Source organism: Passer domesticus, chromosome 36, assembly GCF_036417665.1.
Source record: "Passer domesticus isolate bPasDom1 chromosome 36, bPasDom1.hap1, whole genome shotgun sequence".
In the NCBI taxonomy this organism is placed as follows: Eukaryota; Metazoa; Chordata; class Aves; order Passeriformes; family Passeridae; genus Passer; species Passer domesticus.
In genome coordinates, this window is record NC_087509.1 from 127,816 (window position 1) to 142,975 (window position 15,160).

At 59.3% G+C, this 15,160-nt stretch overlaps 2 protein-coding genes across 2 annotated transcripts in view; one reads left to right on the forward strand and one right to left on the reverse strand.

Moving 5' to 3' along the window:
• Positions 1 to 52: 52 nt before the first annotated feature.
• TTC5 (tetratricopeptide repeat domain 5) lies at positions 53 to 11,131 on the forward strand. The gene is given in 17 exon segments (XM_064402215.1): positions 53 to 400; positions 1,929 to 2,082; positions 2,173 to 2,387; positions 4,105 to 4,245; positions 4,247 to 4,316; positions 4,394 to 4,447; positions 4,450 to 4,484; positions 5,023 to 5,043; positions 5,045 to 5,081; positions 6,097 to 6,104; positions 6,174 to 6,320; positions 6,559 to 6,582; positions 7,934 to 8,121; positions 8,433 to 8,762; positions 9,812 to 9,956; positions 10,751 to 10,906; positions 10,908 to 11,131. Coding segments are annotated over 17 exon segments (2,220 nt in total). The 5' UTR covers positions 53 to 67; the 3' UTR covers positions 11,070 to 11,131.
• Positions 11,132 to 11,961: 830 nt separating this feature from the next.
• The window catches only part of LOC135288885 (heterogeneous nuclear ribonucleoprotein C-like), a 15,927-nt gene continuing 12,728 nt past the window's right edge, over positions 11,962 to 15,160 (reverse strand). Inside the window, 2 exon segments of the mRNA XM_064402226.1 lie at positions 11,962 to 12,162; positions 12,786 to 12,940. Coding sequence (XP_064258296.1) covers positions 12,079 to 12,162; positions 12,786 to 12,940 — 239 coding nt within the window. The 3' untranslated portion in view covers positions 11,962 to 12,078.

Consider the following 15,160-nt stretch of genomic DNA (forward strand, 5'->3'; position numbering starts at 1 on the left):
AGAGGGGCGGGGGTCTTGAAGGGGGCGAGGCGTTCCCGCCGCCATTGTAACCGTGTGGCGGCAGCCAATGAGAGCGCGGCGGGCAGGAAAAGGCGGGAGGAAGAAGCCGGAAGTGTTGGCGGCCGCAGCCAATAGGAGCGCGGCTGGGCGGCAGGCGGGAAGAAGAAGCCGGAAGTGGGCGCGGCCGCAGCCAATGGGAGCGCGGCTGGGCGGCAGGCGGGAGGAAGAAGCCGGAAGTGGGCGCGGCCGCAGCCAATGGGAGCGCGGGCTGGGCGGCAGGCGGGAGGAAGAAGCCGGAAGTGGGCGGGGCCGCGCTGTCATGGCGGCGCCCGAGGAGGAGGCGGCGGCGGACGGCGGATCGGGGGAGGGGGGCGATGAGGAGGCGCTGAAACGGCTCGAGGTGGGGGAGGGGAGGGGTCCCTGGGGCGGGGGAGGGGCGGGGGGGAGGGGCTTCGTGAGGGGAGGGGGGGGAGGGGAATCCTGAGGGGGGCCGGGGGCTCCTGAGGGGAATTTACCTCAAAATGCCCAAAAAATGACCGAAAATCAGCACAAAATGACCCAAAATCGGCACAAAATGACCCAAAATCAGCACAAAATGACCCAAAATCAGCACAAAAAACCCCCTTGGGGTGCAATTGGGGGGGTTTAGGGTTATTTTGGGGTTATTTTCGGTTATTTGTGTTATTTTTGGGTCATTCTGAGGTGATCTGTGGTGATTTCGGGCCGGATTTGGGGTTCTGTTTTGGGCTCGTTTTGGGTTATTTTTGGGTCGGTTTTTTAGGCTGTTTTGTGCTGATTTTGGGGTTTTTTTTTGGGGTTATTTTTCGGTTATTTTAGAGCTGATTTGGGGCAGTTTCGGGCTGGGTTCGGGTTATTTTGGGGGGCAATTTGGGGTTGTATTTGGGCTGATTTTGGGTTATATTTTGTGGTTGATTCTGGGTTATTTTTGAGGTGACTTTGGGCTCATTTTGGGTTTTTTTGGGGTTACTTTTTTGGGTTATTTTTGGGTTGATTTGGGGTCGTTTTGGGGTTGATTTTTGTTTATATTTTTAGTTGATTTGGGGTTATTTTTGAGGTGATTTAGTGTTATCTTGGGGGTCATTTTTGGGCTGATTTTGGGCCATTTCCAGCTGATTTTGGGCCTTTTTCTGTTGACTTTGGGTCATTTCCAGCCGATTCTGGGCCAGTTTGGGTTGATTTTGGCTGATTTTGGGCCATTTCCAGCCGATTTTTGGCCATTTTCAGTTCACTTTGGGTCATTTTGAGCTGATTTTGGGTCACTAATGGCTGATTGTAGGTAATTTTCAGTTCATTTTGGGTCATTTTCTGTTGATTTCGGGGCAGATTTCGGGTTGATGTTGCCCATTTCCAGTGGATTTTGGGCCATTTTTGGCCGATTTTGGGGCATTATTGGCCGATTTTGGGGCATTTTGAGTTGATTTTGGGTTGATTTTGGCTGATTTTGACCCATTTTTAGCCGATTTTGGGCCATTTTCTGTTGACTTTGAGTCATTTTCAGCTGATTTTGGGCCATTTTCAGCTGATTTGGGGTCATTTTTTGGTTGATTTCGGTTGATTTTGGCTCATTTAGGGCTTGGTTTCGGGGTAGATTTCGGGTTGATTTTTGCCCATTTTGGGTTGATTTTGGGCCATTTTGGGTTGATTTTGGCCCATTTTGATCTGATTTCTGGTTGAATTTGAGTGACATTCAGCTGATTTTGGGCCATTTTGGGTTGATTTTGGCCCATTTTGATCCGATTCGGGGTTGATTTTGAGTGACATTCAGCTGATTTTGGGCCATTTCTCGGTTGATTTTTGGGCCGATTTTGGGCCACTTTGGGGTTGATTTTCAGGGCATCTTCTGGCAGGTTTCGGGTTGATTTTTTGCCCGTTTTGGGTTGATTTCGCCCCGTTCCCTCTCTCCCCAGGCCCTGGTCTCCGACCTCTACCACTTCCGGGACTCTCTCCCCGCCCCCGACCCCGCCCCCGAGCATGACCCCGCCCCCGAGCGTGGCCCCGCCCCCGACCCCGCCCTGCTGGCGGAGCTGGAGCGCACGCTGCAGCGAATGGAGCAGATCCACGGTGGGGGCGTGGCCTGGGCCCGGGGGGCGTGGCCTCGACGGGGGAGTGGCTTATCTCAGCCCCGCCCCTAACCCCGCCCCTTCCCCGCAGTGTCCCCCGAGGGGCGTGGCCGCGCCCTGGTGCTGCGGGCGCGCGCGCTGGGCGTGGCCCCCGAGGTGGGCGGGGCCCGGGCGGAGCAGGCGCTGGGCCACGCCCTGAAGCTGGACCCCGCCCTGGGCGTGGCCTGGCGCCAGCTGGGCGAGCAAAGATGGCGGCGGGGCGACCTGCGGGGGGCGCAGGAGGCCTTCGGGGGGGCCCTGCGGCAGGTGGGCGGGGCCTGGGGAAGGGGGCGGGGCCTGGGAAAGGGGAGGGGCTTCGAGAATGGGGAGGAGTTTGAGGGAAGGGGAGGGGCCTGGGAAAAGTGGGAGGGGCCTGAGAGAGTGCATGGAAATGGGGGAGGGGCCTAAGGAAGGGGGAGGGGTCTTGGGTGGGGGAGGGGCCTAAGGAAGGGGGAGGGGCCTGGGGGAATGGGGGAGGGGCCTTGTGGGAGGGGCCTGGGGGGATTTTGGGGAGGATTTTGGGGTGTTTTGGGGCGTTTTTGAGGGGGTTTTTGGGGCGGTTTTTAGGGTGGGTTTTTGGGTGGTTTTGGGGGTGTTTTTTGTGGGATTTTGGGGTGGGTTTTTTTTTTGGAGGCTTTGGGGTGGTTTTGGTGATTTTTTCGTGGTGGTTTTTGTGGTGGTTTCTGGGTGGTTTTGGGGGTGATTTTGGGGTGGTTTTTCTGGGGGATTTTGGGGGATTTTGGGGTGGTTTTTTGGGGTGGGTTTTGGGGGGATTATTGTGCGATTTTGGGATGGTTTTTGTGGTCATTTTTGGGGTGGTTTTCTGGGTGATTTTTTTGGGTGATTTTGGGGTGTTTTTTGTGGTCATTTTTGGTGTGGTTCCTGGGTGATTTTTGGGTGATTACGGGATGGTTTTTGTGGTGGATTTTGGGTGATTTTGGGGTGGCTTTTGGGGGAATTTTGGGTGGATTTCAGGTGATTTTGGCGTGGTGTTTTGGGGTGGGTTTTGGGGGATCGTTGGGTGATTTTGGGGTGATTTTTGGGGTGGTTCCTGGGTGATTTTTGGGTGGTTACGGGATGGTTTTTGTGGTGGCTTTTGGGGGAATTGTGGGTGGATTTTTGGGTGGATTTTAGGTGATTTTGGCGTGGTGTTTTGGGGGATCTTTGGGTGATTTTGGGGTGATTCTGGATGGTTTTTTCTGGTGGTTTTGGGGTGATTTTGGGGTGGTTTTTGGGATGGGTTTTGGGGGATTTTGGGGGATTTTTGGGGTGATTCCGGGATGGTTTTTGTGGTGGTTTTGGGGTGATTTTGGGGTGGTTTTGGGGGAATTTTGGGTGGATTTTTGGGTGGATTTTAGGTGATTTTGGCGTGGTGTTTTGGGGTGGGTTTTGGGGGATCGTTGGGTGATTTTGGGGGTGATTCTGGGATGGTTTTTTCTGGTGGTTTTGGGGTGATTTTGGGGGTGGTTTCTGGGGGATTTTTGGGTGGTTTTTGGGGTGATTTTGGGGCGATTTTTGGGGGATTTTGGGGTGGTTTTTGGGGGAATTTTGGGTGGATTTTAGGTGATTTTGGGGTGGTGTTTTGGGGTGGGTTTTGGGTGATTTTGGGGTGATTTTGGGGTGATTCCAGGATGGTTTTTTTCTGGTGGTTTTGGGGTGATTTTGGGGTGGTTTTTGGGATGGGTTTTGGGGGATTTTGGGGGATTTTTGGGGTGATTCCGGGATGGTTTTTGTGGTGGTTTTGGGGTGATTTTGGGGTGGTTTTTGGGATGGGATTTTGGGGTGGTTTTTGTTCTGATCTTTGGGTGATTCCGGGGGATTTTTGGGCTCCCTGTGTTATTTGGGGATAATTATAATTTCTCCTCTTTTTTGGCCGTTTTTTTTGTGTCGCTTTCACCGATTGTTTTTTTTCCCTTTCTTTAATCTCTCCTTTCCCGTGGGCGTGGCCGCGGTGGGCGTGTCCCGGCCGGCCCCGCCCCCGCAGGGGGAGGACCCCGAGGCGCGCCGCCTGCTCTCCATGGCCCTGCGCGCCCAGGGGGCGGAGCCCGCCCGCGCAGGGGGCGGGGCCCGGCCCGCGGGGGGAGGGGCCCGCCGCCGGGGGGGCGGGGCCGGGCCCGGGGGGCGGGGCCTTGCGCGAGAGCCTGGCGCAGGCGGAGGCGGCCGTGAGGTGTGACCCGCGGGACGGCCAGTCCTGGTGTGAGTGGGCGGGGCTAAGGGGGGTGGGCGGGGCCCAGGTGCGCCGGGGCGTGCCTCACCTGCGCTGTCAATCACAGACGTGCTGGGGAACGCCCACGTGTCGCTGTTCTTCGCGGGCGGCAGAGCCCCGGCAGCGCCCGGCGCGCGCTCGCGGCCTACGCGCAGGCGGTGAGGGGCGGGGCCCGACCGGGGGGCGGGGCTAGCCCGGGGGGGCGGGGCCTATCTCGTGGGGGCGGGGCCTATCTCGTGGGGGCGTGGTCTATCCCGGGGGGGCGTGGCCTAACAGGGATGTGGCCAAGGGGGGCGGGGCTAAGGGTTGGGTCACTCCCTATTGGTCAGTCCCTGGCGAGGGAGGGGCTGGGTGGGCGTGGGCCATGCGGGTGGGCGGTTCGCGGGGCGTGGCCATCCTAATTAACACGAAAGGGGTGTGGCTAAATGGGGGTGGGGCCCCGCCCTATTACCCCAGGGCATAATGGGGTTTATGGGCGTGGCCGCGTGTTTGGGTGGGCGTGGCTTACCTCCAGGAGGCGTGGCCATGCTAACGGCCGCTTTGGGGGGCGTGGCCAGCCCATATAAGGCAATTATGCAATTTATGGGCAGTGGGGGGCGGTGTGGGCGTGGCCGAGGGGGCGTGGCCTTTCTCTTCGAGGCCCCCTCAGGCCCCGCCCCCCCGGCCGGCCCCGCCCCACCGTCCCCTCCCCCCCAGGAGCGCGTGGACCCCGCGGCCCGCGCGGAACCCGGACCTGCACCTGAACCGGGGCCGCGGTGAGGGCGGGGCCTAGAGGGGGCGGGGCCTAAAGGGGCGGGGCCTGGGGGCGGGGCCTGGGGGCGGGGCGGGCGCCAGGCCCCTCCCTGTCCCTCCCAGTCACCTCCAGTCCCTTCCCAATATAAACCAGCGACCTCTAAGTCCCTTCCCAGCCCCTCCCAGTACAAACCAGTAACCCCAGAGCCCCTCCCAGTATAAACCAGTAACCCCCAATCCCCTCCCAGTACAAACCAGTGACCCCCAATCCCCTCCCAGTACAAACCAGTGACCCCCAAACCCCTCCCAGTACAAACCAGTAACCCCAAATCCCTCCCAGTACAAACCAGTGACCCCAATCCCTTCCCAGTACAAACCAGTAACCCCAGAGCCCCTCCCAGTACGAACCAGTTACCCCCAAATCCCCTTTTAGTCCCTCCCAGTCCATCCCAGTCTGTCCCAGTACAGACCAGTGACCCCCCGAGTCCCCTCCCAGTCACCCCCAAACCCATCCCAGTCCCTCCCAGTATAAACCAGTAACTCCCAGACCTCCTCCCAGTTGCCCCCAATCCCCTCCCAGTATAAACCAGTGACCCCCAAATCCCTTTTTAGTCCCTCCCAGTATAAACCAGTCCCTCCCAGTCCATCCCAGTCTGTCCCAGTACAAACCAGTGACCCCCAAACCCCTCCCAGTACAAACCAGTGACCCCCGAGTCCCCTCCCAGTCACCCCCAAACCCATCCCAGTCCCTCCCAGTACAAACCAGTGACCCCCAAATCCCCTTCTAGTCCCTCCCAGTATAAACCAGTCCCCTCCCAGTCCTCCCAGTCTGTCCCAGTCTGTCCCAGTACAAACCAGTGACTCCCAAACCCCTCCCAGTACAAACCAGTGACCCCCAATCCCCTCCCAGTACAAACCACTGACCCCCAATCCCCTCCCAGTACAAACCAGTGACCCCCGAGTCCCCTCCCAGTCACCCCCAAACCCCCTCCAAGCCCCTCCCCTCCTGCCCTGGCCCCGCCCCCTTTCCCCCCCCAGCCAATGAGGTCCCCCAGCCCCCTCCCCTCGCTGGCCCCGCCCCCCGTTCCCCCCAGCCAATCAGCTCCCCCCTTTAGCTGCTGCAGTTCCTGGAGCGCTTCCAGGGGGCGCTGGAGGGGCTGAGCCGGGCGGCCGAGCTGGCCCCGGGCTGGGCGGAGCCTCGCCGGAGACACGCCCACCTGATGGGCTACCTGGGCCAGGTGTGCCAGCTGCTGGGCACGCGGGTGAGTGACAGCCGGGAGAGGGGCGGGGCCTCACGGGGACACGCCCCACCCACCTGGGCCAGGTGTGCCAGCTGCTGGGGACACGGTGTGAGTGACAGCCGGGAGAGGGGCGGGGCTAAACCTGGGACACGCCCACCCCACCTGGGCCAGGTGTGCCAGCTGCTGGGGGACCCGGGTGAGTGACAGCCGGGAGAGGGGGCGGGGCTAAACCTGGGACACGCCCACCCACCTGGGCCAGGTGTGCCAGCTGCTGGGGACGCGGGTGAGTGACAGCCGGGAGAGGGGCGGGGCCAGGCTGGGACACGCCCACTCCCCTGGGCCAGGTGTGCCAGCTGCTGGGGACCCGGGTGAGTGACAGCCGGGAGAGGGGCGGGGCTAAAGCTGGGACACGCCCACCCACCTGGGCCAGGTGTGCCAGCTGCTGGGCACCCGGGTGAGTGACAGCTGGGGGCGTGGCCTCACAGGGACACGCCCACCTGATGAGGCCCCGCCCCCTGGGGAAGCTTCAGTGGGAACTGGGAGGGAACTGGGGGTTACTGGTTTGTACTGGGAGGGGTTCGGGGGTTACTGGTTTGTACTGGGAGGGGTTTGGGGGTCACTGGTTTGTACTGGGAGGGGATTGGGGGTCACTGGTTTGTACTGGGAGGGAACTGGGGGTTACTGGTTTGTATTGGGAGGGGTTTGGGGGCAACTGGGAGGAGGTCTGGCGAGTTACTGGTTTGTACTGGAGGGGTTTGGGGGTCACTGGTTTGTACTGGGAGGGACTGGGATGGGCTTGGGGGTTACTGGGAGGGGTTTGGGGGTCACTGGTTTGTACTGGGACGGACTGGGATGGACTGGGAGGGACTGGTTTGTACTGGGAGGGACTAAAAGGGGATTTGGGGGTCACTGGTTTGTACTGGGAGGGACTGGGATGGGTTTGGGGGTGACTGGGAGGGGACTGGGGGTCACTGGTTTGTACTGGGAGGGGTTTGGGGGTCACTGGTTTGTACTGGGACAGACTGGGAGGGGCTGGGATGGCTCTGGGGGCGGAGCCAGGTCAGTGGGCGTGTCCCTGGCTAGGCCCCGCCCCCAGGGGAAGCTGCAGTGGGAACTGGGATGAACTGGGAGGGACTGGGGGTTACTGGTTTGTACTGGGATGGCTCTGGGGGCGGAGCCTGACCGGTGGGCGTGTCCCTTATGAGGCCCCGCCCCCATTAGAACCTGCTAATGGAGACTGGGAGGGGAACTGGGAGGGACTGGGAGGGAACTGGGGCTTACTGGTCTATACTGGGAGGGCTCTGGGGGTGGGGCCTGCTCAGTGGGCGTGTCCCTAATGAGGCCCCGCCCCCAGGGGAAGCTGCCAATGGGGACTGAGAGGAGACTGGGATGTACTGGGAGGGGGTTTGGGGTTACTGGTTTATACTGGGAGGGACTGGGAGGGGACTGGGATGGCCCTGGGGGCGGAGCCTGGTGAGTGGGCGTGTCCCTGACGTGGCCCCGCCCCCAGGGGAAGCTGCCAATGGGGACTGGGAGGGGGTTTGGGGTTACTGGTTCATACTGGTTCATACTGGGAGGGACAAAGGGGAGGATTCCCGCTCGTGGGCGTGTCCCTGACTTGGCCCCGCCCCCAGGGGAAGCTGCGCGGGAAGCGGCGCCGCGGATTGGCCGGGCCGGTGCCCCTCCCCCTGCTGGGGCCGCTGGGGGGGGCGGGGGGGCCGCGCCCCTCCCCCATCGCCGCGCTGCGCCCCGGGCCCAACCCCCAGCGGGTGGTGCTGGGCCGGGCCCTGTTCAGCCTGACCCCCCCGGGAGGGGTCCCATAGTGAGTGACACTGGTTTGTACTGGTTTGTACTGGGAGAGATCCGTTATACTGGTTTGTAATGGTTATACTGGGTTATACTGGTCTGTACTGGGTTATACTGGTGCTGGGCCGGGCCCTGTTCAGCCTGACCCCCCCGGGAGGGGTCCCATAGTGAGTGACACTGGTTTGTACTGGTTTGTACTGGGAGAGATCCGTTATACTGGTTTGTAATGGTTATACTGGGTTATACTGGTTATACTGGGTTATACTGGTGCTGGGCCGGGCCCTGTTCAGCCTGACCCCGCCGGGAGGGGTCCCATAGTGAGTGACACTGGTTTGTACTGGTTTGTACTGGTTTGAACTGGGATAGAGTGATTTATAATGGTTTTACTGGGATATACTGGTTATACTGGGTTATACTGGTCTGTACTGGGATGTACTGGGTTATACTGGTGCTGGGCCGGGCCCTGTTCAGCCTGACCCCCCCGGGGGCGTGCCCTAGTGAGTCACACTGGTTTGTACTGGTTTGTACTGGGAGAGATCCGTTATACTGGTTTGTAATGGTTATACTGGGTTATACTGGTTATACTGGGTTATACTGGGTTATACTGGTGCTGGGCCGGGCCCTGTTCAGCCTGACCCCCCCGGGAGGGGTCCCATAGTGAGTCACACTGGTTTGTACTGGTTTGTACTGGTTTGAACTGGTTATACTGGGATAAAGTGGGAGGGGCTTTGGGGGTTACTGGTTTGGACTGGGATGGACTGGGGGATACTGGGAGGGACTGGGGGTTACTGGTTTATACTGGGATGGGTTGGGAGGGGCTTCAGGGTTACTGGTTTGTACTGGGAGGGAACTGGGAAGGGGTTGGGGGTCACTGGGAGGGGACTGGGGGTTACTGGTTTGTACTGGTTTGTACTGGGAGGCACTGGGAGGGGGTTTGGGGGTTACTGGTTTGTACTGGGAGGGGATTGGGGGTTACTGGTTTGTACTGGTTTGTACTGGGAGGCACTGGGAGGGGGTTTGGGGGTTACTGGTTTGTACTGGTTTGTACTGGGAGGCACTGGGAGGGGATTGGGGGTTACTGGTTTATACTGGGAGGCACTGGGAGGCACTGGGAGAGGGGGTTTGGGGGTTACTGGTTTATACTGGTTTGTACTGGGAGGCACTGGGAGGGGGTTTGGGCGTTACTGGTTTATACTGGTTTGTACTGGGAGGCGCTGGGAGGGGATTGGGGGTTACTGGTTTGTACTGGTTTGTACTGGGAGGCCCTGGGAGGGGGTTTGGGGGTTACTGGTTTATACTGGTTTGTACTGGGAGGCGCTGGGAGGGGGTTTGGGGGTTACTGGTTTATACTGGTTTGTACTGGGAGGCGGTTTGGGGGTTACTGGTTTATACTGGTTTGTACTGGGAGGCGGTTTGGGGGTTACTGGTTTGTACCGGTTTGTACTGGGAGGCGGTTTGGGGGTTACTGGTTTATACTGGTTTGTACTGGGAGGCGGTTTGGGGGTTACTGGTTTATACTGGTTTGTACTGGGAGGCCCTGGGAGGGGGTTTGGGCGTTACTGGTTTGTACCGGTTTGTACTGGGAGGCGCTGGGACGGGGTTTGGGGGTTACTGGTTTGTACTGGTTTGTACTGGGAGGCGCTGGGACGGTGCCGGTGCCCCGGTGGGCGGGGCCCGGGCTGACCCCGCCCCCTGTGACGTCACAGCACGCTGGGGCTGCAGGACGGGGGCGGGGCCGTGGCCGCCGTCACCGTCTATAACTCCGCCCCCAGCTGGGGCGTGGCCGTGGGGGACGCGGTGGGCGTGGCCGAGCCCGTGCTGAGTCAGCACCTGCACCAGCACCAGGGCCAGGTGAGACTGGGAGCACTGGTTTGGACTGGGGGGGACTGGGGGGGACTGGGAGGGACTGGGTTATACTGGGAGGGACTGGGAGGGACTGGGGGGGACTGGGAATGGGGTTACTGGTTTATACTGGTTTGTACTGGTTTGTACTGGGAGCACTGGGGTGTACTGGGAGGAACTGGTTTATGTTGCCATGTAATGGTTTGGACTGGTCTATACTGGTACATACTGGTTTATATCAGTCTGTACCAGTTTCTATTGGTTTATACTGGCCCATACTGGTCTATACTGGTCTATACTGGTCCCCACTGGTCCATACTGGTTTATATCAGTCTGTACCGGTCCATACTGGTCCATACTGGTTTGTACTGGTCCGTACTGGTTTATATCAGTCTGTACCAGTTTCTATTGGTTTATACTGGCCCATACTGGTCTATACCGGTCCCCACTGGTCCATACTGGTCTGTACTGGTCCCCACTGGTCCATACTGGTTTATACCAGTCCATACTGGTCTATACTGGTGCAGTACCAGTCCATACTGGTCTGTACTGGTCTTACTGGTCTGTACCAGTTTCTATTGGTTTATACTGGTCTATACTGGTTTGTGTCAGTCCATACTGGTTTATACTGGTCCCGCAGACCTTCTCCTTCCTGGGTCTCCACGTTCCGTCCCCGCTCTCGCTCTGGCCCATACTGGTTTATACTGGTCCATACTGGTTTATACCGGTCTATACTGGTTTATATCAGTCTGTACCAGTCTGTACTGGTCCATACTGGTTTGTACTGGTCTCTCTCCCCCCAGACCTTCTCCTTCCTGGGTCTCCGCGTTCCGTCCCCGCTCTCGCTCTGGCCCATACTGGTTTATACTGGTCCATACTGGTTTATACCGGTCTATACTGGTTTATATCAGTCTGTACCGGTTTATACTGGTCCATACTGGTTTGTACTGGTCTCTCTCCCCCCAGACCTTCTCCTTCCTGGGTCTCCGCGTTCCGTCCCCGCTCTCGCTCGTGGTCAACGGGAAACGCCCCCCGGGCTCCGCCCTGGCCCCGCCCCGCCTGGCGCTGACCAATCCCGGCACGGCGCCGCCCGCCCGGGCCACGCCCCCCGCCCAGCCCTGACCACGCCCACCCGGGGGCGGGGCCGGGCTCGGGCCAATAAAGGAAAAGTTTGGGAAAAAAAACCGAGTGAGAGTGAGGGGGCGGGGCCGGGAGGGGCGGCCATCTTTGATCACGTGACATGGGGGCCGCCATCTTGGGTTGTGGGGCACATGGAGGCCGCCATATTGGATTGTGGGGCATGGGCAGCCATCTTGGATTGCTCTACGGCAGCCGCCATCTTGGGTTGTGGGGCACATGGAGGCCGCCATATTGGGTGGGGCATGGGCAGCCATCTTGGATCACAGCACATGAGGGCGGCCATATTGGGTGGGTGTGTTGTGGCCGCCATCTTGGATCGGGTCACATGGGAGCCGCCATCTTGGATTGATCTATCAGAGCCGCCATCTTGGATCGCAGCACATTCTGGCTGCCATATTGGGTTGTGGAACACCGGGGGGTGGCCATCTTGGATTGTGGCCTATGGGGGCAGCCATCTTGGGTGGCGCACCGGGGCGGCCATCTTGGATTGCTCTACGGCAGCCGCCATCTTGGGTAACGGCCCATGGCAGCCGCCATATTGGATTGCACGGGGGCGGCCATCTTGGACTGACCCACATGGTGGCGGCCATCTTGGGCTGCACCACGAGGAAGCCGCCATCTTGGATCCCATCACACAGGAGCCGCCATCTTGGCTGGGGTGTTTCCCCCCCGTTGTGGGCGTGTCCCCCCCACTGTGGGCGTGTCCCCCCAGGTTGTGGGCGTGTCCCCAGCCCCGCCCCCCCCAGCCATCTTTACAAACATCCGTCCTTTAATCATCTCGAGGTATCAAAATTAACCGAGGGGGGGGAAGGGGGCGGGGCCTGGGACAAGGGGGCGTGGCATGGGGGTGGGCGGGGGCCGCGCGTGAGGGAGGGGCACGGAAAGGGGGGCGGGACCCAAGGTGGGGGGCGGGGCCAGGGGAGCACGAGCACGGGGGCGGGGCCGGGCCTGGGGGGCGGGGCCAGGCCCGGGGGCGGGGCGGGGGCGGGGCTCAGGGCTCGTCCTCGCCGTTGGCGCTGTCCCGGTCGTCCTCGCCCTCCTCGGGCTCCTTCTCGTCCCCCTTGAGCGACTCCGGCTGCGGGAGGGGGGCGTTACTGGGGGGGACTGGGGGGGAACTGGGAGGGGACGGGGACGGGACTGGGGGCACTGGTCTGTACTGGGAAGGAACCGGGGGTCACTGGTTTGGACTGGGAGGGCACCGGGAGGGGTTTGGGGCTACTGGTCTGTACTGGGAGAAGGTTTGGGGATACTGGGAGGGAACCGGGGGTCACTGGTTTGTACTGGGAGGGGTTTGGAGGTAACTGGTCTGTACTGGGGGTCACTGGTTTGTACTGGGAGGGAACTGGGGGGGGGTCACTGGTCCCTACTGGGGGTCACTGGTCTGGACTGGGCTTTACTGGGAGGGCACTGGGAGTCACTGGTCTATACTGGGGGGGTGCCTGTTCCATACTGGTCTGTACTGGGAGTCACTGGTCTCTACTGGGTGTCACTGGGAAGTCCCTGGGGGGGTCTATACTGGCCTGTACTGGTTTATACTGGTCTCACCTGCTCATCCCCCCTCTCCTCGGCCTCGTCGTCGTCCAGCAGGGACGGGGGGGGCCCTGCTCTGTACTGGTCTGTACTGGTTTGGGGCAGGGGGCTCACAGGGAGGTCCCTATGGGACCCATACTGGTTCATACTGGTTTATACTGGTCTCACCTGCTCGTCCCCCCTCTCCTCGGCCTCGTCGTCGTCCAGCAGGTCGCCCTCCTCGGCCGAGTCCTCGTGGCCGCCCTCGGCCTTGGCGCCGCCGGCCTCGTCCTTCTTGGAGCCCGAGGCGCCCGGCTCCTCCTCGGCCTTGTCGCCCTTGGCCTCTGCGGGACACGGGGGAAAACGGGGGAAACGGGGGAAAACGGGGATTTAGGGGATTTGGGGGAAAACGGGGATTTGGGGGAAAAACGGGGGAAAACGGGATTTAGGGAAAAAATGGGGATTTGGAGGATTTAGGGGAAAAACGGGGATTTGGGGAAATTGGGGGATTTGGGGAAAAACAGGGGATTTAGGGGAAAAACAGGGGATTTAGGGGAAAAACGGGGGATTTGGGGAAATTGGGGGATTTGGGGAAATTGGGGGATTTGGGGAAAAACAGGGGAAAATGGGGGGAAATGGGGAAAAATGGGGATTTAGGGGAAAATGGGGATTTGGAGGGAAAACGGGGATTTGGGGGGAAAATGGGGATTTGGGGGAAAAACGGGGATTTAGGGGAAAAACGGGGATTTAGGGGAAAAACGGGGGATTTAGGGGGAAAATGGGATTTGGGGGAAAAACGGGGGATTTAGGGGAAAAAACGGGGGAAAACGGGGATTTGGGGGAAAATGGGGGATTTGGGGGAAAATGGGGGATTTAGGGGAAAATGGGGATTTGGAGGGAAAACGGGGATTTGGGGGGAAAACGGGGATTTGGGGGAAAATGGGGGTTTGGGGGAAAAACGGGGATTTGGGGGAAAAAAGGGGATTTGGAGGGAAAACGGGGATTTGGGGGGAAAATGGGGGTTTGGGGGAAAAACAGGGATTTAGGGGAAAATGGGGATTTGGGGGGAAAACAGGGATTTGGGGGAAAAACAGGGATTTAGGGGAAAAACGGGGATTTGGGGGGAAAATGGGGATTTGGGGGAAAAACGGGGATTTGGGGGAAAATGGGGGATTTAGGGGAAAATGGGATTTGGGGGAAAAACGGGGGATTTAGAGGAAAAACGGGGGAAAACGGGGATTTAGGGGAAAATGGGGATTTGGGGGGAAAACGGGGATTTAGGGGAAAATGGGGGTTTGGGGGAAAAACGGGGAAAATGGGGGTTTGGGGGAAAACGGGGGATTTAGGGGAAAAACGGGGATTTGGGGGAAAACGGGGGTTTGGGGGTTTGGAGAAAAATGGGGGATTTATGGGAAAAACGGGGATTTAGGGGGTTTGGGAGAAAACGGGGGATTTAGGGGAAAAACGGGGATTTGGGGGAAAATGGGGGTTTGGGGGTTTGGAGAAAAATGGGGGATTTATGGGAAAAACGGGGATTTAGGGGAAAATGGGGGTTTGGGGGGAAAACGGGGGATTTATGGGAAAAACGGGGGAAAATGGGATTTGGGGAAAAATGGGGGATTTGGGGGTTTGGGGAAAAATGGGGGGGAATGGGGGAATTGGGGGAAAATGGGGGATTGGGGAAAATTGGAAGATTTGGAGGAAATTGGGGGAAAATGGGGGAAATATGGGGAATTGGGGAAAATGGGGGAAATGGGGGAAAAATGGGTAATTGGGGAAAATTGGGGGAAAAATGGGGGAATTGGGGAAGTGGGGATTTGAGGGAAAATGGGGAAAAGTGGGGAAAAAACGGGGAATTGGGAAAAAATGGGGGTTTGGGGGGAAATGGGAAAAATGGGGGGTTTGGGGAAAAATGGGGGGTTTGGGGAAAAATGGGGGGTTTGGGGAAAAATGGGGGGTTTGGGGAATTGGGGGTCCCCAGCCCAGATTTGGGGCTCACTCTGCTCGCACTCCAGGCTCCCCCAGTTTAAGGCCCCAGTTTCCCCAGTTCGGTTCCCAGTTCAGGTCCCAGTCTCTCCCAGTCTGTCCCAGTTTGCCCAGTTTGGTCACTCACTCTGCTCCCTCTCCAGCCGCTCGAGGCTCTCCAGCAGCGCGTGCTCCCAGTTCAGACCCCAGTTTGGGTCCCAGTTTGGGTCCCAGTTTAAGGCCCCAGTTCCCCCAGTTCGGTTCCCAGTTCAGGTCCCAGTTTGTCCCAGTCTGTCCCAGTTTGCCCAGTTTGGTCACTCACTCTGCTCCCGCTCCAGCCGCTCGAGGCTCTCCAGCAGCGCGCGCTCCCAGTTCAGATCCCAGTTTGGGTCCCAGTTTAAGGCCCCAGTTCCCCCAGTTTGGTTCCCAGTTCAGGTCCCAGTCTGTCCCAGTTTAACCCCAGTTTGCCCAGTTTGGTCACTCACTCTGCTCCCGCTCCAGCCGCTCGAGGCTCTCCAGCAGCGCGCGCTCCCAGTTCAGATCCCAGTTTGGGTCCCAGTTTAAGGCCCAGTTCCCCCAGTTTGGTTCCCAGTTCAGGT